The 14,033-nt window shown below is 37.2% G+C and overlaps 9 protein-coding genes across 9 annotated transcripts; 4 read left to right on the forward strand and 5 right to left on the reverse strand.

The window, feature by feature from the left end:
- Window positions 1–246: 246 nt before the first annotated feature.
- On the forward strand, window positions 247–1,212 carry C9374_009955 (uncharacterized protein; the record flags this gene model as incomplete). The annotated part of the gene is made up of 1 exon (XM_044700199.1): window positions 247–1,212. One exon carries the CDS (start codon window positions 247–249, stop codon window positions 1,210–1,212), a length of 966 nt encoding a protein of 321 aa, XP_044544506.1.
- A 319-nt stretch (window positions 1,213–1,531) lies between these two features.
- On the reverse strand, window positions 1,532–2,959 carry C9374_009956 (uncharacterized protein; the record flags this gene model as incomplete). Its single annotated transcript, XM_044700200.1, has 1 exon — window positions 1,532–2,959. One exon carries the CDS (start codon window positions 2,957–2,959, stop codon window positions 1,532–1,534), a length of 1,428 nt encoding a protein of 475 aa, XP_044544507.1.
- Window positions 2,960–4,714: 1,755 nt separating this feature from the next.
- Window positions 4,715–5,410, reverse strand: C9374_009957 (uncharacterized protein; the record flags this gene model as incomplete). The annotated part of the gene is made up of 1 exon (XM_044700201.1): window positions 4,715–5,410. One exon carries the CDS (start codon window positions 5,408–5,410, stop codon window positions 4,715–4,717), a length of 696 nt encoding a protein of 231 aa, XP_044544508.1.
- Window positions 5,411–5,586: 176 nt separating this feature from the next.
- Window positions 5,587–6,201, forward strand: C9374_009958 (uncharacterized protein; the record flags this gene model as incomplete). Its single annotated transcript, XM_044700202.1, has 1 exon — window positions 5,587–6,201. The coding sequence occupies one exon, from the start codon at window positions 5,587–5,589 to the stop codon at window positions 6,199–6,201; it is 615 nt and encodes a 204-aa protein (XP_044544509.1).
- Window positions 6,202–6,443: 242 nt separating this feature from the next.
- C9374_009959 (uncharacterized protein) lies at window positions 6,444–8,569 on the forward strand (the record flags this gene model as incomplete). Its single annotated transcript, XM_044700203.1, has 2 exons — window positions 6,444–7,577; window positions 7,661–8,569. The coding sequence occupies 2 exons, from the start codon at window positions 6,444–6,446 to the stop codon at window positions 8,567–8,569; spliced, it is 2,043 nt and encodes a 680-aa protein (XP_044544510.1).
- A 129-nt stretch (window positions 8,570–8,698) lies between these two features.
- C9374_009960 (uncharacterized protein) lies at window positions 8,699–9,721 on the forward strand (the record flags this gene model as incomplete). Its single annotated transcript, XM_044700205.1, has 1 exon — window positions 8,699–9,721. One exon carries the CDS (start codon window positions 8,699–8,701, stop codon window positions 9,719–9,721), a length of 1,023 nt encoding a protein of 340 aa, XP_044544511.1.
- Window positions 9,722–9,828: 107 nt separating this feature from the next.
- On the reverse strand, window positions 9,829–11,128 carry C9374_009961 (uncharacterized protein; the record flags this gene model as incomplete). The annotated part of the gene is made up of 4 exons (XM_044700206.1): window positions 9,829–10,036; window positions 10,121–10,241; window positions 10,427–10,909; window positions 11,104–11,128. The coding sequence occupies 4 exons, from the start codon at window positions 11,126–11,128 to the stop codon at window positions 9,829–9,831; spliced, it is 837 nt and encodes a 278-aa protein (XP_044544512.1).
- Window positions 11,129–11,272: 144 nt separating this feature from the next.
- C9374_009962 (uncharacterized protein) lies at window positions 11,273–12,301 on the reverse strand (the record flags this gene model as incomplete). Its single annotated transcript, XM_044700207.1, has 1 exon — window positions 11,273–12,301. The coding sequence occupies one exon, from the start codon at window positions 12,299–12,301 to the stop codon at window positions 11,273–11,275; it is 1,029 nt and encodes a 342-aa protein (XP_044544513.1).
- A 277-nt stretch (window positions 12,302–12,578) lies between these two features.
- C9374_009963 (uncharacterized protein) lies at window positions 12,579–13,742 on the reverse strand (the record flags this gene model as incomplete). Its single annotated transcript, XM_044700208.1, has 1 exon — window positions 12,579–13,742. The coding sequence occupies one exon, from the start codon at window positions 13,740–13,742 to the stop codon at window positions 12,579–12,581; it is 1,164 nt and encodes a 387-aa protein (XP_044544514.1).
- Window positions 13,743–14,033: the final 291 nt, after the last annotated feature.

Genomic DNA, 14,033 nt, shown 5'->3' on the forward strand with positions numbered 1-14,033 from the left:
ATGTTTCTTTTCATTAAGTCGAAAGAAAAATCAAAAGAAAAAAATTCATCTTCATCATCACCTTCAAGAAGAGAGCTCTTGAAATTGTCTCAGAGAGAGAGCACCAACATCAAGTTCATTGTCGTAAATATTTTGTCTTGTTCAATCTTGTTTGGGAACTCGGTTCAAAGCAAACATTGATACTTTCATTTCCCATCACTTGTATTATTGATCATTCTTCAATATTGTTGATTGTTTGTTATTATCATGGAAAGATCGGTAGAACCCTTTGAAGAGTTGAAGATTGCTTCTCCATTAAAAACCAACTCGGTTCATTCTCCCCGAGATGTTTTGAAACATTCCAATGACAGTAAGGCTAAGGGAAGCAACACCAAGTCATCTCCTTCAACACCTGTTAGAAGCAACAGCCCAACTCTTCCAGAAAAGAAGCATAAGAAAACTCCTTCCGAAAATGTTAGAGCCTCATGGAAGACTCCCGAGAATATGAAATTCAAATCATGGTCAAAACCTTCACCATGGAGTGCTTCTAAAGCAGAGAGATTCAAAGAAGAGAATATGTTGACCCCTCCTCCAACCAAATACAACATGAACCTTTCGTCATTGGATTCGAAGGAGTTTGCTTCCATTTTCAAATCGCAAAGTCCAAGATTTAAGGAGCCTAAAATTGAGACTCCACCTCCAACAAAGTACAATGTCGTGGATCCAAACTTGAAGCATGGTGATTTGGTTTCTGCTAGTTTTAAAACGACCACTAAAAGAGAATTTGAAATGGACAAAAAGCCAACGTCACCAAGTTGTACTCAATATTCTCCAGTGACCTCTTCGATTGATCTCAAGAATGGAATTATCTCTTCTTTCAGGTCATCAGTCGATAGATTTAAATTACCAACCCCTTCCACTCCTCCACCAACAAAATACAATGTCAATTCTTCGACTTTCCAAGTCAAGAAAGACAATAAGGCTTTTGGATCTTTGTCACCAAGATTTGTAGAGCCCAAGTCGTACACTCCTCCGTCTACCATGTACGACACAAACAAGTATTCTGATTTTTGTAAGCAAGTCACAAAAAACACCTCATCACCATTTAGCTCTACATCTCCAAGATTTTTCGATTTGACAATGAAAGAAGCAACAAAAACACCACCAGCTGGAGCATACACTGTTCCAAATAATTGGGAAGAGATTATCTACAAAGGACCAACCAAAAAGTAATCCATCTCAAATGTTGAAGCCACAAGTCGCTCCAAAACTCAATAAACAACGTTTAGAATGTTCTAAAATGTTCACCACATTTTGCAAATCTCTGTCCTTAAAAAACTCAAGTCCACACGAATAACAGTGCCATGTTTGTTTAAATGAACGTAGGTGGTTTACTATTTGCAAAATAGTTTGGGAGTGAAAACAAAATTGGAGTAAAATCAACTCCAGGATATGAATGCCGCAAATGAATGATGAAAGTATGGACAAAAGTGAAGAGTTGAGAATTGAATTTGGAAATTAAGGGAATTGTCAGTGGGATTGAAGTGTTTTCTCATTTAACATTCAAGACTTGAGAAGGATTAGATATCGAGCTATTCAATCGAGTTTCCAAATAATGATCAAATTCTCTTGAATCCATAAATCTAACAAACACATCGTGCAGATTTCCCATACAATCGTCAAGCATGGCCTTATGAAGAGATCTATAAAAATTAAAAGTAGCATTCGGCGATGTGTTTTCCTTGATTGGTTCTATGGTCGATGTCGTAGCAGTAGTGCCAGTATTGTTGCAGTTGCTGCTATTGTTGCCTTCTTCTGGAGGACTATCGATCTTGATGGTAATAGAAGTTTCAGAGAGAGGACCATTTTGTGGAGCTTGATTAATTTGATCATTGGTATTATTTTCGTCGGCACGTGTTGTTGTTGGGCTTTCTGTTTTGTCTGGATTACTAATCTTTGGTTCTGTCAGTGGTGAGGCATGACCATTTTGTTGTTGTTGAATGTCATTGTTGTTGATATCATTTTGTTGGTCTTTTTGTTGATTCAGTGATGTCACAACATCCTCGGTGGTCACTTGTGGTGTGTTTTCGTTGTTTGTTGTTGTTGATGTGTTGTGCTGGTTTTGGTCAGTTAGACTGCCGTTACTATTGTTGTTAAAATCACCACCACTTGAATCATTGTTATTGTTGTTGATAGTACTAGCCATGTCATTATTCTTTCCAAGAAAACGTGGTGAATTACTCGAATTATTTGCAAATTCGTCCAAACCTCCTCTTCGCTTTTTAGATAACACTGCAAATGTACAAAAACCGATATTCATTTCAAATTCAGCTCCTGGAATTAGATATCCCTCTTCCACAGCTTTCATTTCTTCAATAAATGCCGACTCTTTCGCTTGTTGTGATAACACTTTCATGGATTGACGTTTTTGATGGTTAATTAAGTGTTGTACTGAATTTGTTTTGGCTGCAAACTCTTCACAATTAATGGTTAAAAGCACCTTCAGTAAGTCTAAATTCTCATGAGAATATTCCTTCTTTGAGAATTTGTAGAGAAATTCAAAACCGACAGGATCGAAAAGCACATCAGCCAAGTGATATTGACCATTCGAACCGGAGCCAGGTGCGCTTATGGATCGATTCACACGATTCACAACATTGTTCGAGCTACCTGGCACTGGTGACACTTCACCATTCGAAGAAGGTGAAGCTGGTGACCTCGTTTTCTCAGTGCTGAGTTTGGCGAGATTACGATTCGATGTGGCAAGCTTCATCATGAGTTTTGTACCTAATATCTTTCGTGAGAGAGAAGGTGAATTGGGAGCAGTTTGGCTACTCGGATCTGAGACAATCGATTCACTATCGACTAACGTGATGTTGTTGAGAGGAATCGAGAGGGGAGGTAAACTCCCTTCGTTTTGTTGTTGTTGTTGTTGATGCTTGGCATCACGATCTTCAGGATGAAAGCAATTGTTTCCCATGATGATGTTGTTTGTTTTGTGAAATAGAACAGTGTGTTCTTGTGGTTGTTCGGTACGTGAATTTGTTGTGAGGCGTTACTCCTGAGGTTGGGTTAATGAAAAAGAATGGATTTGCTGGTTATGGACCCAATCTTCAAGTGTGTGAAGATTTTGTGAGTGTTCAAGTGTGTGAAAGGAATGAAGAATTTTTAAAGTTAGTCTTTTCAGTTTTTGTGAGAAAGTGGATTGAGTAGATCAATTTCATCATTTGCAAATAAAGTGTCAAATCAGCATAGAGAGAAGGAGATGTGAATGCATTATATGTTCATTAAAGGTGATATTGACCAAATTGTCAAATGTCAAGAGAATATCACACGCAAACAAACTTACCAATTTAGAGGTCCTGATGGAAACAGGTGTCGTTTCAGTTCAGGAAGCAATGTACGTGGTTGAGATCCCAACAAGTATTGTTGTGTAGGGTTGAATAAAGTCTTTTTCAAATTTTGTAACTGCAACGATGATGACTCGAATCTTAAATTCAACAATGATTTTGGATTCAATGATGATAAAACGCCAATATTGAGCTGTTCCGTTATCAAGTCGCTTGATTAAAACAAGATGATGAGAAACCAGTATTCGGAGTCTCGGGTTGAGTGAGAGTATTGAAATGTTGTTGCCTCTCTCACTAACTCTTCAAAATTTGAGTCTTGCACGACGCCTCGTCGGGTGCTGTTTTCTTTTACGCAGTTTCTTCAACGATCGTTTTCTCTCCTTCCGTAATTTTCTCAAATACTCGGTACAAGGCTAACTTGCGTTCTGAACGAATCTCTCTTTTTTTTGTTTTTAAAAAGTTTTGGTCCTGAAGGAGGGCCTTGATGTTTGCCGTGGTGTGTTTCTTGTTTTGTTTTTGATGCGGTTGGTTGTTGGATGATTCGCTCTCTCTAACAATTTAATGGCCGTTGGTGAGAGAATTCGTGAATGTGCCTGAAGATGATGATACAGTTAGAGAATAATGGTTGTTGATAAAGAGCTCGTGGTTCTGAAACACCTCTTTGTAAAGAGGGAATGAGAGAGATTTTCTTTTTGAGAGTTGTTGTTGCTATGATTTGAAAGGAATCATCCTCCTCTGCAATTGCAGATCCGATGCATATGAAGGCAGCGAATACGAATCATGGCGTCGTGGTCCTTTCAAGTGGGCCCTCGGATTCAAAATACAGTTGTTCGGAGTGGGACCCAGATGGAAAGTGTCGTGGGTTTGTCACTTTTTGGAGCTTTTAACTATGGAAGAATCTAATCGCATGATTGCACACAACGGGCTCGCGTAATAACTTTCGGAAATTTTGAAACACCAAAACGAATGGAAAAAGACTCAGAGAGCTTCAACGATAATAAATAGTGAGAATGAGCAATGATCAACATGTTGCTCAATAATTTGTTTATTCAATAAGGGTGTTCTCGATATGCAAAAAGGAACCTCATGTGTGGAGTTCTTTCATTGTAGAATGGAATTTTTATAACCAAAAGTTTTTATCTCTCACCATAATTTATGCGATTAGATTCGTTGTTCAACCCTTGCAAATTCCTTACAAGTATCAATTGGTAATGTTTATTAAATTTTGGATGTTGTGGGAGGTCCTCTAATTGCTGACATGATACATGTCATTGACGACAATCAGAAAGGGTAAAAAGCGTTCAATATGAACTACAATAATAATAATTGTTCTCAGAGAACCATGTGTAAGGGTAACGATTGAAAATATATGAGGAGAAACGTGCTTAATTTCTTCGTCTCAAATCTCCTCCTCCAGTTCCATACATGGAATTAGTAGCATACGATTGCATGTATTGTTGTTGCTGTGGTTGAGGTTGGGAAAATCCGCCTCCTCCTCCATAATTGCCAGAATAGTCACTACTCGAGTTCTTGTATTGAAGACCGATATTCCAAACATTGGAAGAAGATGGTGGATTTGAAAAGAATGATGCATCATTGCCATATCCATAGGTAGAATGAGTAGGTAAAGATGATCCCAAGTCTCTTCTCTTATTACCTCCAAATAAAACATAGCTCAATAAGGCACTCTTGACACAATAGAACCCAAAAATTGTAAAGCAAGACCAATCTTTCCAACGATATTCTTTGCTCAAAATGAAATAATAAAACGAAATAAAAACTCCAAAAATGGATAATAACCAAAGTGAAAAATTGAAAATATCCAAAGCCTTCTTATCAGTCACTTTCAACATCATCATGAGTAAAATTCCAAGAAAGCACATCAACATTCCGGAAAATCGAAATAAATCAAAAATAATTCTTGTGTAATTGTCCATGTCATTGGCAAAAAATGTTTGTTGAAACAGAATGTTAGCCGAGTGATAGGGCGAAAAGATCATGAGCATGGAGACAACAAAATAAACGATGCCATAGATGCCATAGATGGCAGATGTCAACTTGCTGTTATTTTGTACGTTCATTTTTTTCAATTCCGGATGTGAAAGAACGTTGTGTGAACTTGATCAACGTGTTCTGCAGATCGCAAGCAGGTTGATTTCAAGAGATTGAATACATGAACGTATCCATCATCATTAATCTCTTTTATAGCTTTCCTTGAAGAGCATAGGATCATATTTCATCAAAACAATCAAAAAAAATGCTCGCAAAGACTTCTCTCTCAACTCGATTTGCTTTCGTTCAATCCCGTAATGTGGTGGCTCTTCAACAAGCCTTGAAAAATCATGGTAATTCCGTAGCTCATTTCTCGAGCAATAATTCAAGAGTATTGGCTGAGACCATCAAAACAACAGTGGGTACTGCTGCTCCCAAGCAAACAAAACAAAATGATACTGCTACCCCTGCTTCTACTAAAGCAGCAGCTGATCCAAACTTTTGGACCATCAGAGGAAGCGTTAATTCGGTATATCTTATTGGAACGGTTTCTAGTGATCCTGTTTTCAAACAAGTTGCTAACGGAAGTACAATGACTAGTTTCTCCATAGTTACTTCGGAGAGAATTAAAAAGAAGGACGGAACCATCCAGGAACAAACAAACTTCCACAACATTGTTTCATTCGACAATCTTTTGGCTCGTGTTGCCCAAAAGTACTTGAAGAAGGGATTTATTGTCAATGTTAAGGGAAAGTTAACTTACAGAGAGGTCAAGAAAGAGGGAACCGATATTACTTACAATGTTCCTCAAATTGTTGTTTCTCAATTCTCTGATCTTAAGGTCATTTATGGCAAAGTTCCACGTGATCAAACACAATAGACATATATTATGAACCACCACAATTCATATGATTCCAAATGTATCAACAATATTTTGCATTCAAACCGTGTTCGATTATCATCCTTTCATGTGCGAATAATACAGTTGAAAATAAAAAGGTTGTTCTCTTGGTTCAACAAGTCAACAAACCTTCTCAAAGAACAGTTAAGCCAAATATTCAGGAAGATGTTAAGGCAAACAAACTCTTGCAGATTAAAAACAAAGAATTCAACACACAAAAAATGAGAGAAATTGTTACCTTGCAATTTGGGCACTTTTCCAATTTCATCGGCACGCACTATTGGAACATTCAACAAACCATGTTGAATGAATTCCAACCTCTATTGAATAATCCTATGGTGCCTAATTTTCGTCCAGAAATTGAGTCTTCTGTCTTGTATCGAGAATCGAGAGGAGTTGGAGTTTCTATTCATTCCGAGAATGAGCCTTCTACCTTCTATCCGAGGCTTCTTGTGTTTGATCTGAAGGGATCCAGAGGTTCTCTCCGAAAACAAGGATACAAGGAAGAGCCATACCGATCCATTACACCGGAATTTGTTGATCATCAGAAGGAGCTTACAAGATGGGAAAAATTAGAAGTGTTGCGAACATTTGAAAATAAGAGACAAACAAAATTTACAAAGAATGTTCTTGCAGCTGATGAGCATACTAGAGAGTTGATTGTGGACAACGAAAATGAACAGATGGACGAAAACGAATATGATCACACTCCCCAGCAAACTTCCTCTCATTCCGCTGAAAAACAAATTGAACCACAAGCCAAGAAATCTAAAAAGGAATACTCACGATTAGACATTGAACAAGATTTGGAGGAAAGTGTTGCATTGTGGAGTGACTTTTTGCAAGTTGATTTTCATTCAAAAACAATTTGTGAGCCCATACAATTCCAATTTGCAGAGGACAGCTACAGTGCTCTCAATGTTTCCAATGCAATGAATCCGTTTGCTATGGATAGTCCTTTTGATATATATACAACAGGCAAAGAAGTGTTGCATGGAGAGTTTAGTAATGATCAATACGATGATTTCACATCTCAGCTTTTATATTTTGTTGAGGAGTGTGACACTTTGGATGGCTTTCAATTATTTACGGATTCTTTCAATGCATGGGGAATGACCTGCAGCGATTTCACTCAGCTTATCAAGGATGAAATTGGTTCTAAGGTACCACTCATCTCGTATGCAGCGTCGCCATACATTCCAGATTTTGCATCTGACCAGGATCGGATGAAGTTTATCCTGAATACATGTCTCACCTATGCAGACATGTATCAAAACACAAACTTATTCATTCCAAACAGTTGCCAGCAGCTTCCTGACGCTTTAATGAGCGAATATTTGAAACATAACTTTAATGTAAGTTTGTCATGGTATTTTAAAATTATTTTAACCATTTCATACTATCATTCATCAATGCAATGGATTGTCCTTCCATGTAGCCAAAGAAATTGTACCATTCAGCCTCAATTCTTGCTTCTGCATTTGATTCGGTTTCATTGGCCTATCGCCTTAATGGTACTGCAAATAACAAGCAAACAGATCTTTATTCATTTATTCAGGAAATGTCACCATTGAACGCTCTACGTGTTGCCAACATTAATATCGCATTTCCATACCGATTCAAAACTGGAACATCACTTTTCCAACATTTCCGAAGTGCTAGGCCTATTCATCAAAATGAACATTTTGTTCCACTTCTTTCTCAGATTGCTACTGGTTTCCATGCTTGCGATCCACTTGCTCAATCACTCCTCATTCGTGGATTGACACCTGTCAACGTACCACTCTATCATCAAAGTGATTTACAGGAACTGAACGAAATTCGAATGAAACGATTTGGAGGAGAAGAATTGGAAAAGCACAAACACTTAATTGGATGTAATTCTCATTTTGACATGATTGATGGCTACATGAATCAAACACGCTGTTTCTCAAAGCATGCTTTCCATGTCAACCAACCTTTCAAGCTTCCATTTACCTTCCCTCAATATCTTAATAACTCTGTACTTACAAGAGACGGGCTCATTAGATCACACGCACCCACAGAAGACATTGCTGAGCGAGTTGAGACATGTCCTTTAGGTACTCATCTTTCCAATAGTAGAAACTTTAGCAAACATATCCATCAATTGGTGAAATATTTCGACACGATTAGTGGCAGATCTTCTTCGCTTTCTGTGGGAGGTTCAGGACTCTCTGCCTCCTATCACTACAATCTCTCTCCAGATGAATTGAAAGAATACAAGGAAATTCTTGGGAGAATGCTGGATAACTATGAAGACGAAGAAGCAGATGAAGATTTCGAAGATGAAGTCGAAGGCGAACTTGAACACGAAGAAGAAGATTAAGGAGCTCCATACACTTTGTCACTTTTCAATAATATCATTATTATGACAATCCAAAGAAGATTGAACAATGAATGATCCCTGACCTTTTTCATCAAAATAAATTTATTGACAAAAAACACAAACAAAAAAATGACCTCTGGTACCGACAAGCCTCATTCCACCGCCATCATTGCCGGAGCAGTGGCTTTCTATTTTATCATTTCCATATCCACTGTATTTGCAAACAAATATATCTTAAATTCTAATGAATATGAATTTCCGGCCATGACCATGACTTTGGTGCAATTGGTGTTTGCTGTTGTTTTACAAGCGATATCTCATCCATTGTTTCCGAATTTTATTCCCAAGCCAGAATTTACTTCGGAGAGAGCAAGACAAATTGCTCCACTATCCTTGTTGTTCATTGGTATGCTTGTATTCAACAATTTATGTTTGCAAGTAGCCGATGTTTTACTATATCAAATTGCTAGATCCTTGAGTATTTGTTTTACCGCATTGTTTGTTTACATTTTGCACAAACAAACAACAAGCTTGAATGTATTATATTGTTGTGGAGTTGTATTGGCAGGATATATTATCGGAGTGATTGGAAAAGCAAATTTAGATAAGGTTGATTTTACTTGGTTGGGTGTCTTCTATGGTCTCCTCTCGAGTGCTTTTGTTGCTTTGTATGGAATTTTCGTGAAGACCAAAATGCAATTGGTGAGCAATCAGTGGGTACTCATGCTTTATAACAATATCCTTAGTTCCATCTTGTTGACTGTGATTTGTTTGGTCACTGGTGATTTTGGTGAAGCTTTGGCAAGTCCACACATTCGAGAGCCTCGTTTTATTTTTGTGTTGATTGTGAGCAGTGTTTTGGGCTATTTGATTAACGTGGCAACATTCCTTCAAATTAATGTCACTTCTTCATTGACTCATACAATTTCGGGAACATGTAAAGCTTGTGTTCAAAGTTTACTGGGAGGTGTTGTATTTGGAGACAAGTTGGATGCAGTGAGTGTGTTGGGAACCTTTATTTCTATCTTTGGTAGTATGGCTTACACCATTGTTAAGGGTAGAGAATCTGCTGTTCCAAAGAGCAGTAGTAACGAACAGGTTGCGTCTTCATCACCTTCAAGCAATGATAATTCTGCTGAAAACAAAGTTTAAACAAGAAATGTATTGATTGTTATTAAATAATAACCAAATTCATCTAGTGTTCCTATCAACAACATGTTAACATTGGATTGTAATAATAATTTATTTTCTCTAGGTCGTTATTTTGAAAGACTATTGTTAATCATGGAAATGATCCTATCCGTTCGCTTTTTGGCCAACTCCATGCAATACTTTAAGGAGGATTGACTTATAGAGCTGCCTCCAGGCTTGAAAAGCATACATAATTCTTTACGTTCATTGTAAACAGCTGTGAGCTTCCACGAAAGAAGTGACTCTTCTTCGCTTGTGGGATCTACCAAAATGTGGCTTTTCATGGCATGCATAGATGAAGATTTTCAATGATTAGATGAATTAATGAATCCCTATTGAATCTAAATTGTGTAAACTTACTCTGAAAGTAGTCCAAAAGATAACGGTATTGGATAGTGATTAAGCGTAAGTTTAAGGTTTGCATTTTCATCTGTTACAATGGCTTCTTCATCTTTAGAAATTTCAACTTTTGGAAGAGATACTAATGATACGACCATTCATAATCATCCAATATTCACATGAATTTGTCATTAATTTAAATTTTCATAATTCATTCAAATATCACAAATGATAACCACAACAAATGCAATTCAATTAAATTTCAAGCATTCGATATTGTCATAAAATTCCAAAATATACCATCAAATTACTAAAATTCAAACCTACCATTTCTCAAAGCAGTCAATAATGCAATCAATGCTGCATCAAAAACATTTCCATCATTCTCCAAACAATATAAATCCGCATATAAAACCCAAGAAGCCTTTCCTTCCTCAATACACAACTGACTCAAATCCAAAACTTCGCAATTATATAAAACAGAAGCCAACCTCTGTTGAATGGTACATTTTCGTTCATTCACTTCTTCCCAATTTCCTGTAATATCTGCTGCACAAACGGATGGAAAATCAAAGGCTATCACAACACGTCCATCCCGAGGAGCTTCTTCCGTAGGAATCATCACTTCAGCTTTAATACCACACACAACACTGGTATTTCCGGTTTTTACGAGAGAAGAGCCTTGGCAATTTCGTAAGGAACCACTGGAAATGATACTTTCTCGGATCATGTTGAGTGATCTTCCATCGGGACGAACTCCTTCTGGAAGAAATTTCTTGTAAAATTCCAATGGATGTACCTTACGGAAGGCTAATTTGTTATGTGTTTGAATGAGGATTTTAAATCATCACAATGATGATGAACAATTTCAAAATGTTTCATGAATGATGGTAGTTGTTCAAATATTCCCAAACCATCAAAAAATTGTTGAAATTGAAACCACCCAATTCCGAAGTCCATCATCATGTTCTTTGACCAAAAAAACTTGTATTCTGTTCACCTACCTTCAGCATTGAGTTGAAAAAGCATTTTTTTGAACTTCGACTTCTTGATTTGAAATTAGCTGAAAAATTCACACAAGGACATAGAGGCCAACAGTACTCTGGTTGTTGGAATTCATACATTTAACGTGGATGTGGTGGGTTTTATTGCATTTATGATCGAGAATTCCGCTTACTTGGTTACCATTCTCAGAGAATCATGCACTTGTTTGATGATCGTGTCTAGAGAGTTTACAATTTGTTCATCGACAATTTCTCGTTGCTCCGTTTCGCGTTTGAGCTCCTCTCTCAAATTATCGACTTCATCGAAAATCCTAGTTCTGAAATCTTGATCAATTTTGGCCTTTGCTTGTTCCACTCGTTCCATGTCTTCCCTTGTTGAAGTTATGAACAATTCACGAGCCTTTTTTTCGCTTTCTAGTTTTTGTGAAACTTTGAAATACTCGTCATTGATTTTTCTTGTCAATTGTGCTTCCTTCTCCAATCTCGTCATTCGTTCTTCCTCAATCATACTTCTGAGCTCTTCGAGCTGGCCGATGACTCCTGTTTTCATCGTGTTGGAAAATTTAGAGGCATAATCCTTCTCTTCTGCCAGTAATTTCTCAAGATTGATCACTCGTTTCGACAGCGTATCAATCACAAGTTGCATTTGGGAAAATTTTTCGTTCATCTTCTTTTCAATGACATCCTGTACAGTATTAATCTTATTATCACATAATGTTTGTAAAACCTTATCACTTTCTGCTCGTTTCCTCATTTCCAGCGTGAGATCTTTTTCAATTTTTGCAACTGTATCCCTCAATTCAAATACTTTAGTTTGCTCCACTTCCTTCTTTGCTGTTAAATCTTCCATGAGGTCTCCATTGAACGTTTGAGCAGAATTCTTAACCGCATTCAACCTCTCAACAATGGGACTCACTTGCATTGATTTCTTAGAGATGCTAGATGCTGAAGAAATTGAAGGACTTCCCATAGAGATACTACTGCTTTGTTGTGGGGTTGATAGTCTCTTTTCTATTCGTTCCGAGCTAGCAGGAGAAAGCTGTAATTCGCTCATGCCAAGAATATGATCCCGAGTTAAGGACGATCGTGATTCGGCCAACTTGTTGCTATGTACAATGTTATTCGTAATATTGAGATTGTTTCCTGTAGTTCCCGAGCCACTTGCAACGGTATTATTACCACCCGAAGATAAATTCATCATCTTTGATCTCTTGTTTAAAATCAACTGCTCCGACTGTTCAATATTGCTCCTGGTTTGTGTGTTCGATACAACTGTTCAATCCGTATGATTGTTTCCGTAACCGACGAATTAAGGCTTTTCAGAGAGAGGGGCTCTTACAATCTTCGTAGTATTAGCAAGAGGCTCTGCACACCAGAAAAACCGTTACCTTAATTTTTTTTAAAATTCAAATTTCCAATTCTAACCGTCATCCTGAAAAACTCAAAACATTGATCAATGGATTCAATCGAAGACATTATGTGAAGGGATCTCCTCCTGTGTTGGGGTTGTGATGTTGAGAATAATAATTCACGTCATCATAGTAATAGTATGGATCTGTTTGGTAGATTTGAGAATCGTTGTAATAATTATTGTTGCTGTGCATCAATAATTCTCGTTCTGCTTCTGAGTTTTCTTCTAAGAGGAAGAGAGATGTATACAGGAATTGGAAAATGAGGTTGAGAAAGTGACGAACTCGATGAGTGAAGAGACGGATGGCCATTGGAAAGTGGAAAGTATCAAAGAAGAGAAGAAGGCATTCAAAGGTTCTCATCAGAGGATCATACGATCTCAAAAATCGATGAATAGTTGCTGCAGTAAATTCCTTCTTCCACTTGGTCCACCAGAAATTAAATCGTTTCAGATATTTGGTAAATTTGGAGTAGAGTGAATTGTTGTGTGTTGAAGTTGCTGATGTGAGAGATAAATCTGATTTTTCAGTGTAGTCCTTAAATAAATCGACCATGGCTGCGTTGAAGGATTTAAATTGTTGAGAATTTTCTACGGTTGCAACCGTCTTGTCTATTGCATCTGTTGCATGTCGACGGTTTTTTGGATTCGTATTAATGCTTCTCTTTTTAGCTTTTTTCTTTGATTTGGTAATTATTTGTGTTGATTTTACAGGTTGTTTCTTTTCAGAGGAAATATTACTTGTTTGGTTGATGGTGGTTAGTATAGGTGGGGTTGTTTGTGGTTGCTGATCAAGATCGTCGTTCGATGGAATTTTAGGTGTGGGCGATGAACGGGCCATGTCACACTCGAATTTTTGCTTCAACCATTTGGGTTCCAAGCAAGAGAGTCCTTTTTGGGTCACTTGTTGTTTTTCTTGTGTTCTCTCGTTAGTTACATGATTCGATTTTTCTGATTGTGAATGAAAAGTTTTCATACTTGTTGTATTCATGTTGTGATAAGCAGTAGTAATGAGAGGCGATAGATGATCAACCGATGACATTGAGCATGATTTAGACACATCAGCCTTTGAATCCCATCTCCGTTCTTGGTAATTATTGTTATGATTATTTAAATCATTCAAGGCCCTCAAATTTTGATGTCTAAACAACAACCATCTCAAATGATCTGCTGTTAAAGGCGATGATGAATTATTATTATTTTCATTCATGTTGTTTGGACCTTCATGCATGATCGGACAAGAATTATTTGTTTCAATTTGTGATTCGGAATATAAATAATGTTCCGTCATATTATGATCCAATTCTTTAAAATACTGTGTACTCGATGATGTAGTCGGACAATGATGGGAATTTGTTGCAGAATGAAAAGCACCTCGGCTTCTACCATGATCCCAAGAATAGGCAGTTTGTATTTTTTTTTAAATTCGGTAGTAAAAGGGAGTTTTACTGAGGTTTGTTGTAATCAATAAAAGTGGTTGGTTGACTAATTTTTTGAATTTTCACTTTCAAAAAATTTACAT

The sequence above is a fragment of the Naegleria lovaniensis genome (genome assembly GCF_003324165.1).
Source record: "Naegleria lovaniensis strain ATCC 30569 chromosome Unknown tig039, whole genome shotgun sequence".
Classification (NCBI taxonomy): Eukaryota; Heterolobosea; class Eutetramitea; order Acrasida; family Naegleriidae; genus Naegleria; species Naegleria lovaniensis.